The sequence below is a fragment of the Micromys minutus genome (assembly GCF_963924665.1).
Source record: "Micromys minutus genome assembly, chromosome: 14".
In the NCBI taxonomy this organism is placed as follows: domain Eukaryota; kingdom Metazoa; phylum Chordata; class Mammalia; order Rodentia; family Muridae; genus Micromys; species Micromys minutus.
Window position 1 is genome coordinate 43,569,334 of NC_137983.1, and position 12,088 is coordinate 43,581,421.

The window sequence follows — 12,088 nt, forward strand, 5'->3', positions numbered from 1 at the left end:
ATCAAGGCTTCCCTTGTCAAAGAAAGTACTTGAGCATTTTCCCACCCTGACCTGTTCTCCTCGCCTCTAACCAGCTTCAGGTTTTGTTTTCTTCTTTCCTTATACCTTGACAGCTCTCTCTGGCTCCCCAGTGTCCTGAGATAAACCATTCAGGCCCCTGACCTCCAATGCCATCTTAACTTTGTTGCTCTTTAGCGATCCCCTTGAAGAATTGTATGTGTTTCTGTAGCATTTTCCAGGTCATTTAGCCCAGTCAAAGAATAGTAACATGCCATGCCCCACCACCACACACCACTCACACACACATACACACACATACACTACACACACATACTACACACACACATAAATACAAACATATGTACACACGACACACACATACACCACACACACACCACACACACATATACCACATACACATATACCACACACATATAACATACACACACATACACCACACATACATGTACCACACGTACAACACACACATATAACCACACATACACATGTACACACATACACTCACATACACATATAACTTACACATAGCACACACATATAACCACACACACATATGCACATATACATACAACACACACATACCACACATATACATACACTACACATACACATAACACACATACACACCACTTCCTCCCACACACATACACTGCTTTTATTTGAATATCATAGACACTGATTTTTAGATCCAAGTTCACAAGACAGAAAGTTCTCTTGAACCTAGGTCATCTGGGTTCTTGACCATTTCCTGGGTTTGTTGTCTGTCCTGTTACTTCCCAGTGGGGTGACAGAGTCAGAACTGTGAGCACAGAGCAAGTCTTAGTGACAAATGCTACCACTCTCCTTCCTCAGGACCACACTAGTGGTACTGGAAGTTAGGTCTGCAGCTGCTCCAGGTCCCTCAGCCTAAGAGTTAACATCCCTAGTGCTTGGGTGTGAAATCACAGTGTGGGCACAAGAAAGGGAGCTGCTTAGGAAACTACCCCTGTAAGTCACACAAGGCACTGTGTGCACTGTAGCTACGAAGCTGACATGCACCGAAAACAGACTATGAAAGAAGCTTTAGAAATTGCTTTCCATCTTTCTCCTGACACAGAAAAGCTAAATGTGGGTAGCAGGCAGCTGTCTCCATGCTAGGAAAGCAGGGTCCACGGGGTCCCAGGTCTCCGGTGCTTTCCCTCCTTCGGAAACGGACACTTCTATGTGACATTTACATTAACAAAGACTTCTGATGGGGGGCAGAATTTACCCTTGCAAAATTTAGCCCCACAGAAGATGGCTGGTGGGAAGTTAGGAAGGGCATTTTGTAGAATTAGCCTTAAACAATGGCATTTGTCTGGAAACTCCATCAGAACGCTCATTGCAAGCAAGCATGAAATCCAACATCCCCATTCTCCCTTGACTTCCAGGACAGAAAAAGCACAGCCATCTTTGTTACGTTTGATCTTTGGAGTAAGCTGAGACCAACTCCAAGGGCACCATGCTAATGGTAACCCCTCCACTCCGTACATATAAATGGGAAGTCTTCTTTCATCTGTGCCCCATGTCACCCTACTCAGGACTGTCCCCAAATACACTGTCCTCTCCCCTCAGCTGCCCAATGGCTGTAATTACAGGCTGCAGAAAAGTTTTATTTTCTAGTGGAAATCACAGGAAACCTTCTGAGCTTAACTTGTGTTGACCCTGGCACCTTCTGCTGGCGTGAGGTCCACCTGCCAGGGGCTACAGCCAAAAAGCTTGTCTAACTAACTAACGGCCTCCAGAAGCTATTGACTATCCACAGCTCCCCTGTTAGGGTGTGGCTTCTAGTTTTGTTTTCTGTCTACTTCCACTTTGGGATAATGTTTTACTTTCAGACAAATTATTATTTTACCGTATAAAATCCTATCTCATCCAAAAGCATCTCCCCTCCTTTTTTTAAAAAAAAAGCTTCTTTTAAAAAACATATTTTGGGGCTGGAGAGATGGTCCAGCTGTTAAGAGCAATGGTTGCTCTTTCAGAGATCCTACATTCAAGTCCCAAAGTCCTAGCAACCGCATGGAAGCTCCCAACCTTCTATATAGGAGCTGATGCCCTTTCTGGCATGTAGATGTGCATACAGATAGGGCCCTCATATATATGTATATGTATATGTATGTGTATGTGTATGTGTATGTGTATGTATATGATGTATGTATATGATGTACATGTATATGTATATGTATATGTATATGTATATGTATATGTATATGTATATGATGTATATGTATATGATGTATATGTATGTGTATGTGTACGTGTACGTATGTATACATGTACGTGTATGTGTACGTATACGATGTATATGTATATGTATATGTATGTGTATGTGTATGTGTATGTGTATATGTATATGATGTATATGTATATATATATATGTATGTATATGTATATGTATATGTATGTGTATGTGTATGTATATGATGTATATGTATGTGTATGTGTATGTGTATGTATATGATGTATATGTATATGTATATATATATGTATATGTATATGATGTATATGTATATGTATATGATGTATAATCTTTAAAACAACTAACATCTTAAGAACACAGACTTTATATTTACAAATTTATATCTTCTCTTATTTATAAAATGCTGGAAACACCATTTTTCCTCAATAAAACAACTATATTTTGTTCAAATTCTCTCTCTCTCTCTCTCTCTCTCTCTCTCTCTCTCGTGTGTGTGTGTGTGTGTGTGTGTGTGTGTGTGTGTGTGTACAGGTGGCAGAGGAAGCCAGAAACATTGATCTCCCCCAGAGCTATGGTTATCCATTTATGTGATCCACAAAATATGGGTGCTGGAAACCAAACTCAAACCCAGAGAAATACACATTCCTAATCCCTGAGCCATCTCCCAAGCTCTACAAAGGGAAAAGATGTCATTGAATCTTAAATATATAGGGGCAAGAATATAAGAAAAGCACATTAAGTCTGAAAGCACATTATAAGTTATTATCCACAATATACTATAAAAAGAAATGCATGATATAATTTATGATATGATCAAACACACTAGCATTATCTACAGACTTTAAAATGTCTCTGCATGTCTTAAGCAGTTAGATGGGTTTTTAAATGACCATTACTTAGTTTTAAATTTTGTGTGATTTGACAAGGATAAAAACCTTGTAAAACTTCTTTTTTTAGCAGAATGAAATCATCTTTAAAATGTTTACACATGAGCAGGAGAGATGGCTTAGCACTGAGGAACACTGCTACTCTTCTAGAGACTTGGTTCAACTCCCAGAACCCACACAGTGGCCCACAATCAGATGTCACTCCAGTTCTGTTGTTAGAAGATGATGTCCCAGGTTTCGGCACCAATGTTAGAAAAAGAATGAAGATAGTGGGGTGTGGGGGAGATGTGGCCCATCGAGGTACGGCGAGACCTGGAGGTGAGGGGGAAGCCTCTGGGGGATCCATGTTGGGAATCCCTTCCCCCTGAGGGACCAGCCACACAATGGTATAGTACAGAATAGAGTTTATTTAGGTCATGGGAGAGTTAAGAGGGTAAGAGAGTCAGAGAGAGAGAGAGAGAGAGAGAGAGAGAGAGAGAGAGAGAGAGAGAGAGAGAGAGAGAGAGAGAGGAACAGAGGAATAGAGGCCGGTCATGAGCACGTGGAGAGAGAGGGGGAAAGGGAAGGGGAACAGGAGGGGAGGGTTAAGGGAGGGAGACAAGGGAGCAAGAGAGAGAGGAGGGGGCAAGCAACCCCTTTTATAGTGTCAGGTCACTAGGGCAGAGCATACCAGGCTATTACCAGGTACCTGGGGAGTGGGGTTTACAGAATCCCAAGTTCCATGGAGCCTGGTGCCCTCTGCTGGCCTCTGGAGGACCAGGCATGCATGTGGTACACACATCAAGCCAAACACTTACTTATGCACATAAAATAAAATCAATTAATTAAATAAAAATTGTGTTAACACACATATACATACATGAACGGACCTCTTAAAATTAGGCATATCCTAAGCACAGTGCTCAAATATATTTAAAAAGATGGGTAAACTAAGTAGACACTGATTTTGGTATTTAGATTGTTTTTAGGACATAATACATGGAGAACGTCATATGAAAACAATGACCATACATACATGTAACAACCAGCTAGCAGTCAAAATGGCATGTAAATAATTACATGAAAATAACTATGAAGTGTAACAAAAAAATCAAAGACCACACAGGATCATATAAAATCAGAGTGTCCCCTTAGGAGAAACAGGTAGAACATTTGTATCTACAAGTATAGAGCTTACCTAGGCTTGAGGGCCCCAGTGAAGTCCAAATGTAGAGCAAGTGATAGGAAAAAGGCATAACTTCTCATTGGTTTTTGAATTTTATTATGAGGTTCCCAGGCAAGGGTGTTTTCTGGCAGACTGCCTAAGTCTTGATTTGGGGGTGGGGGACTGCATCATGCAGAAATACGGCTGAAGGTATTTTCTCAGGCTGCAAGGGATGGTTAGGAGTCTACAGTTTTAGTTTGGGGTTTTTTGCGTATTTGTCAGTCTTGTTTTATCAAGGGTACGGGGAAGGGCTCACAAATTGAAATAGACTACAAACCAACTGCGGAGAAAAAAGTAAAACTCACTATTTTGGAGATTTGAAAACTGGGTATCTGTAGATCTTTTAGACCAATAAAATAAAGGTACAAAGGTCAGTCTTGGCCCCGCCCACTGCGAGGAGGAGCGACCTCAGCATTGCTAGGCAATGCTAGGCAGGGCTTTCTGGTGTCAGAAGGCAAGAGCTGGTGCTGTCCAGCAGAGTGTGGTGGTGGGCTAGGGAAGCCCCTCCCACGAGTCGATCTATGCTTACCCCTCCAGCTGAAGAAAGTCCTGGGACTGGATACGCCGATTACAGAGGCAAAGGTGGGAAGCCTTGCGCAGGGCGATCTGTTCCCATGACACCTTTCTCCTGAGTTTTGGCACTAAAATATAAGGTTATTACCGAAGTAGTAAAGGGGGTTATTTGAGAGAAACGCTGAAGCAGATTTTCCTTCAGGCAAGAGGTAAATTACCACAAGCAAGTGGGCAGGAATCGCCATGTCTTTTTTCTTCAGAAAAAGTTAGTAGTTTTTGCTTTTGATTTTTTTAAAGATTTATTTATTTATTATGAGTACACTGTAGCCATCTTCAGACACACAAGAAGAGGGCATCAGATCTCATTAAGGATGGTTGTGAGCCACCATGTGGTTGCTGGGATTTGAACTCAGGACTTCTGGAAGAGCAGTCAGTGCTCTTAACCACTGAGCCATCTCTCCAGCCCCTTGTTTTTGATTTTTAAGAGCAAACTTTATTATAAAACACAATTTGTAAATAAATAAGAACATCACCCACCAAAATTAACCAGACCCAATGTCTATACAACTCACTGAGCTTTTATAAACAATTAGAACCGGCATTTGAAATGGATCCTGTGAAGTTCCACATTAAATGTTACACTTTTGGTATCCAATATGTTATGCACTTATCCACCACCTAATTCCCATCCCCGAAAAAATCCGTGAGAGAACTAAAAATAGAAAAACAATTCGTTTTGTATCCTTTTTTGGGAGGGAGGGGGAGGCGTTCAAACAGGGTTTCTCTGTGTAGCCTTATTATCCTGAACTCAGAGATCCGTCTGCCTCTGCCTCCTGACTAAAGGTGTGAACTGCCATGGCTGGCTTTATATCTCTTTCCTAACTCATGTTCGTCGCCTACGTTTGTTTCCTTAAAGGTATAAACTCTTAAAGGTTCCTGAAGAAGGATGAGGTATTGGACCATGAAGGAGCCGCTTTGGTTAGCTGGCTATCTCCAATCAGATTGTCTCCAGTTCCCAGATGGTGGTGGGAGGCTGGGCACGTTCTTTTTCACCAAAGCTCTCTTTGCTTAGGGCCAGATTACTTAGAGTGCCTGGATTCTCTAACCCCAGACAACTCCGAACAGGAAACAATCCCACCGGATTCGAACTTAATGAACTAATGAACGTTCTGAACTTGCCGAAACTGTATGGTGACTGGTCACTTACAGTGGGTGTGGGTGTTCTCAAACCAGCTGCCACTCCAAAGTCCCACCCACTATAGACAAAAGACTCAGGGAAGATGCAAAGTGGAGTCTCCGTTATCAGTTATCTTCCACTTTCTACACATCTCCCAAGATCCCTTGCAGCTGGGGAGAGGAGCCAGAGGCAGTGATGGACCATGTTAATCCCAAAGATGCAAGGAGAAAGACCACTGGCCCAAATAACCAGGGACAAATTAATTTAAGCAGGCCTTTTTTTTTTTTTATAACAACTTTATTTTAAGAAACAAAGATAACTGTACAGATTTTAAGCATTTTTTTGCATAAAAGTATACAATACATTTTTGTCAGTCTTTGTTTTTTTTTTTTTTTAAGGTTTGATAGTGTGATCAAGATCCCACTAGTTACAATGAGCATAAAGTACATGTAAAACAAGATGCAACCTGGAAATAGTCAAAGTTTTCTTGGTGTGTAAAGATTTTTTTTTTTTAAAACAATGAGCAAACAGTACATGTAATACAGGGTGCAACCCGGAATTTGTCAATGTGTTCTTGGTGGGTAAGGATTGAGTGTGACTTTTTGTTGTTGTTGTTGTTGTTTTTTTTTTTGTTTGTTTTCTTTTTTCTTGGACTTCATACAGTCTGTGAGTTGTTTCTGGGGCAGTGCGAGCCTCTGGGGTTAGCATCCCACTATCAGTGACTGCATATTATGTCTGTTCTTTTGTGACTGGGTTATCTCACTCAGGATGATATTCTCTAGATGCAGCCATTTTCTTAAGAATTTGGTTAAGTCATGTTTCTGGTGGTGAGTAGTATTCCATTGTGTAAATGTACCACAATTTTTGTATCCATTCATCTTCTGAAGGACATCTGGGTTCTTTCCAGCTTCTGGCTATTATAAATAGAGCTGCTATGAACATTGTGGTGCATATGTCTTTGTTGTGTATTAAAGTGTCTCTGGGGTATATGCCCAGAAGTGGAATAGCTGGGTCTTCAGGTAGTATTATGTCTAATTTTCTGAGGTATCGCCAGACTGATTTCCAGAGTGGTTGTATTAGTTTACAACCCCACCAACAGTGGAGAAGTGTTCCTCTTTCTCCGCAACCTCGCCAGCATCTGTTGTCATCTGAGTTTTGGATCTTGGCCAATCTGACTGGTGTGAGGTGGAATCTCAGGGTTGTTTTGATTTGCATTTCTCTGAAGGCTAAGGATGTCGAGCACTTCCTCAGATGTTTCTCAGCCATTCGATATTCCTCAACTGAGAACGTTTTGTTTAGCTCTGTACCCCATTTTTTAATAGGGTTGTTTGATTCTCTGGTGTCTAGCTTTTTGAGTTCTTTGTATACCTTGGATATTAGGCTTTTATCTGATGTGGAGTTGGTAAAGATCTTTTCCCATTCTGTTGGCTGCTGTTTTTATTCATGTAAGCAGGCCTTTTGATTCATGTACACTTGTTGTTTCCCCTGGGTTCAGGAGGTCAGCATTGAACTTGGGCAAGATAACGTTTATTGGTGGCTCAGGAGTAGGGGGTTTCCAAATGGGGGTGGGGCAAATAGGTGTGTTTACAGAAGCATAACCAGGTGGTCATAGTAACCTTTTGAAACAAAGGTAGGGTTGCAACATGGTCATTACAATGTTTTGAAACAAAGGCATAATGGCTGTCTCCTGAAGTAGGCAGCACAGAACCGTTTGTAGTTAAGGTTATAGGTAGGGGAAGATGTTCCCTACCTCAAAATGGGGATGGGATGATTATGGTATGTCGAAAGGAAACAAAAAACCAAAAAGCCACCCTAGAGCAGAGCCTAAGTGGAGGGGGCAGAGAATGAGACCATCCTTCGGGGAACGTTGTTTTGGATAGGGCATAGTTGTTATATGGGGGTGACGGAGGCAAATAAAGACAGCCATCTCCAGAGGCAGCATTCTTCCTTAATCAGAACAGCTGAAGGCTGTGGTCTCTCTCCGGAAGTGAGACCTGCGCCGTGGGGGTCTTGGGGTTTTATAGGATGGCAAAAGGAACATAGGGAATGAAAGCTTCCTTCTGCAGGGCGCCCCCTGCCGTTTGGAAGCAGGTAGACACCAGCAGGTGTGGTATGTGGGCCTCCTCCTCAGAAGCTTCCACGGGCGGGCAGCATCCCTCAAGTCAGCTGTCCTGTCCGGAGCATCTAAGATCTTTCCATAGTATTACTTTTAGAGGTAAGCGACCTAAGGCTCAGAGTTTCAGGAGTTTAGCTCACCGCAGTGGCGGGGAGTGGGGGGGGGCAGTTTGCATCATGACAAGGAGGCCTCAGAGAGTGGGAAGTGGGTGAGGGTAAACCTCTGAGAACCCACCCCCGAGAACCCGCCCCCAATGAACTTCCTCCAACTAAGTCCACCTCCTAGCTTCATAGTCTAGTCTCTCTCGGTATTGCCGCTGGATGGGGAGGAATCTTGTAGGGAACGCTGGCTATACTGATGGCTCAGGAGGCTTCTAGACAGTTTCAGCTGCAGCTGAAGTGTCAAGCTAGTGTCTGTAAACCGTGTCTATAGAGCAGGGCGGAGTGGTTGCTGGCAGGGCTGGTAAGGAATAGTTATTCCAGGTCCTGGGGTTTTGTCTGTATAATAATGGAATTCTCCCAAACGAAGGATCAGAGTCTTTCAACGGCTTGCCCAAATTTTATAGAAATGCAAGACAACAATCGGTAAATGATATATGTTCCTTTGCTTCCAGGTTTCAAAGGTTCAGGTTACTCAGCACCTGCTTCTACTCTGAGGTTAAACATGGATACTTGTAGCCAGGGATTCCATTCTAACCAGCAGGGAAGTAGGTGGAGGGAAACAGGACCCACAGAGGCAAAATATTCAGGCATATAAAATAATAAAAATGTCAGTGTTTTTTTAAATCAACATGGGGATGGTATCCAGGTGAAATGTCCCTGATATCAGCATGTGCTTCTCAAGGTGACTTCTGAAACCTGATACGCATCCGATGGAAGTTAGTCAGAGAGGCAGAGTTGTGCTCACACACAATGTCTGCACTGGGGGTGCTGACGTTTCTCGGTTTTTAACCAAAACATTAAAAATGAGAGGACTTTGAAGAAAGGCCCATTAAACAGAGATAGCAGATAATTGCACTGCATCTTCTGATCTGGACGACCACAGCTATGCCAGGAAGAGATTAAAAAGTCTTACTTCTGCATCCACGGGAACACAGAGTATCCCGGGGGCTGAGGAGCATCCAGGGATCTCAGTCGTCTTGGAGATGCTTCCTGAAGAGCTCTCATCAGTTCCTTCCCAAGGACAGGATATGTCCTTCCTATCATCACTCCCGTGACCCTGGAGTTCCAGGTACCCATAACCTTTCCCATAACTGCCAGGGCAGCGAAGCGAACAAGGCACCCTTGTGGGCGAACACCCGGCACCGTGTGACACTTGTGGGTGAACACCCGGCACCTTGTGACACTTGTGGGTGAACACCCGGAACCGTGTAACATGTCTCAGTCATTCACTTATTTTTTATAGAGTCATTGCTCTCTAGTTGTCTCGGTGTCTCTGCAACACAGCAGAGTCGTTATTCTTTCTTCCTTATTTATTTATTTATTTATTTGCTTATTCATTCATTCATTCATTCATTCATTCTCCTCCTCCCTTCCTTTCCCTCCTCCTCCCTCTCCCCTCCCCCCTCTTTTTCTCTCTTCCTCCCCCTTTTCCTCCCCCTCACCCTCTTCTCCCCTCCTTCTCTTCCTTCTCTTTCCTCTTTCTCCCCCCTCCTTTTCTTCTTCAGTGCTGGGAATAAAAGATAGTTTCAAACATACTAGTCAAGTGAGCTAATACCAAGCTCCACCTTCAGCTCTGCCTTTTTCTTTCAAACCATTTTAATGACACTACCCTGCGCCTTTTTGCACCAACAGAAATAAAACATCCCACAGCCCCTCTTATCAGCCCAGGGAAGGAAGTTTTCTGGTTCCTGCCCTGGGCCTGCCCCATCCCTCCCACTTCCCTAGGAAGTCCTCACTGAGAAAGGACTTCCCAGGAGGAGGAGCTGAGCCCAAAAGGATTCAAGGCTCTGAGTACTAGCAATGGCTCTTCAGCCCCCAGGCACTGTGACGTTCCAGACAACCTGTGAAGCATTTGGGCTTTTTACACGGTGGTTTCTGCCTGCAGCCGGCTTCTCTAGCTGTTTGAAACCTTTGCTACAAAAATCCCAGTTCCAGCTTCATTTCTCTTAATTCATCTTTAATTTCCTACTCCAGGTGTGCCAGCATTGTGACTTTCGGGCTACTCCAATTGAGCAGGGAGGGTAAACAGTAGGTTGTCAATACTTTGACACACAAGAGAGATCTGTTGTAAAGATTAAGGCTCACAGCTTTCCTATTCTTTGTAGAAAAACTTAAAACGTAACCACACACCTCTTTATTTTCCTATAGCTTCCAGTCAAGAAGAGAGTTAGGTCTGGCCCAGTTCTGTGGGCCCAGCAATGAAGGATTTTGTTGCATATTTATTGTGAGTGAACTAAGAGACAAACACTAAGCTAAGAGGCAGGATTGCGATTATCTTCTCATTAAAAAAGTTACATTCTAACAGTGTGTGGGCTACTGAGAAATCAGAAGTCGGTTCAAGGCCAGCCTTTTGTAACCTTGGCAAGACTTTTTTTTTTTTTTTTTTTTTTTGGAAAAATAACCCCAACCAAACAGCAACAACCCCAGCAAATAGCTGGGTCCCCTGGCACGTACTTATTAATATTCACACTTCCGAGGTGGAGCAGAAAGATTAGAGATCCGAGACCGTTCCGGGTCAGCAGACAAGAAACAAACAAGTTCGCTGCTGTCTTCATGGGACTTGCGTTTTAGAGAGAGACACACACGAAAGGGTGTGTTGAAAGGATACAGAATTGTGCGGTAGAGATTGAGTAGGAATGGAAAGATGGACGGATGTGAGCAGAAAAAGGCTTCCTACTGTAGAAGGTAAAAAGCCATCACCGCCTTCTGGAGAGGAGAGGTGCAGAATTATGCCTGAGGGAGAGACACCTCCTGAGGCCTTAGGGAAGGCAAATTGCACCCGAGGCAGTTTCTTTCCCTTTCCTTCTCCTCTTCCTTCTCTTTTCTTTTTATTTTGGTTTCTTTTTTTCTTTTCTCCCCTTCCCCCGACCTCAGACAGGGTCTTACTATGTAGCTCTTGATGTCCTGGAATTTACCACGGAGATCAGGCTGGCCTCGAACTCACAGAGATCCACCTGCTTCTGTCTCTGGGATTTAAAGGCATGCCTTTTCTCCCCCTACTTCTGCTTCTTCTCTCTTGTGATTTGGAAAAGAGTTCATTCTCAGGTCGACGGAGGCAAAGTGCACATTTAGCGGTGAACCCACCCCCTTATTTTACAGTTAAAGGAAGCAAACCTCAGAAAGGGTGCAATAACTTGTCCCAAGTCACCCAGCTAGTTGGGTTGAACTCGGCCGACAGTAGTAGCGTTAGCCTGGCTTCGGTTGGTTGCAGCCAGGGCGAGCGGGCGGGCGGACGAGCGGCTGCGGCCCCGCCCTGCCTCTGGCCCTTCCTCCCGCCGCCTCCCGCGAGGTCACTCGTGGGCTGGCTGTGATGGGCGGCTCGCACTCCCAGGGTCGCGGCCCGGGGCTCGCGTGGGAGACGCCCCCGACAGCAGTGGATGCCGCGTGAGTCTGCGCAGGGCGTGGGGCTTGGGGACCCGGGACGGGGACGGGTGCCGGACAGAGTGGGGTGCTTGCTGAGACCGGTCCGGGCCTGCGGGGTCCAGGGACGGGGATGTGGCGCTTTTGGCTCTCAAGAATACCCTCTTGTTTGCGGCGAGTTTCATGATGACCTCAGAGAAGGGCAGCATTGTAGCTGCAGTAAATGCTTTGTTCCGGGACAGCGACAGCTGGGGACACGAAGTACTGTAAGGAGTTGGCAGGGACTTTGTAAAAGTTGGCTGTATGTGGCGAGAGGGGGCATGTTGATAAAGAAAGTTCAAACTCACTCTCTCTTTCCGTGTGTGTGTGTGTGTGTGTGTGTGTTGTGTGTGTGTGTGTGTGTGTTCACGCGCGCGTGCACGCAAGTGTAC

General features: G+C 44.3%; 1 protein-coding gene across 2 annotated transcripts in view; it reads left to right on the forward strand.

Moving 5' to 3' along the window:
* Positions 1-11,581: 11,581 nt before the first annotated feature.
* Positions 11,582-12,088, forward strand: part of TACC1 (transforming acidic coiled-coil containing protein 1) — a gene marked incomplete at its 5' end in the record, with an annotated part of 79,377 nt that continues 78,870 nt past the window's right edge. The window contains one exon of one of the 2 annotated variants that reach the window (XM_080928806.1): positions 11,582-11,681. In XM_080928806.1, coding sequence (XP_080784932.1) covers positions 11,608-11,681 — 74 coding nt within the window. The remainder of the gene's footprint in view (positions 11,682-12,088) is intronic. The other variant, XM_080928808.1, reaches the window with a different exon arrangement.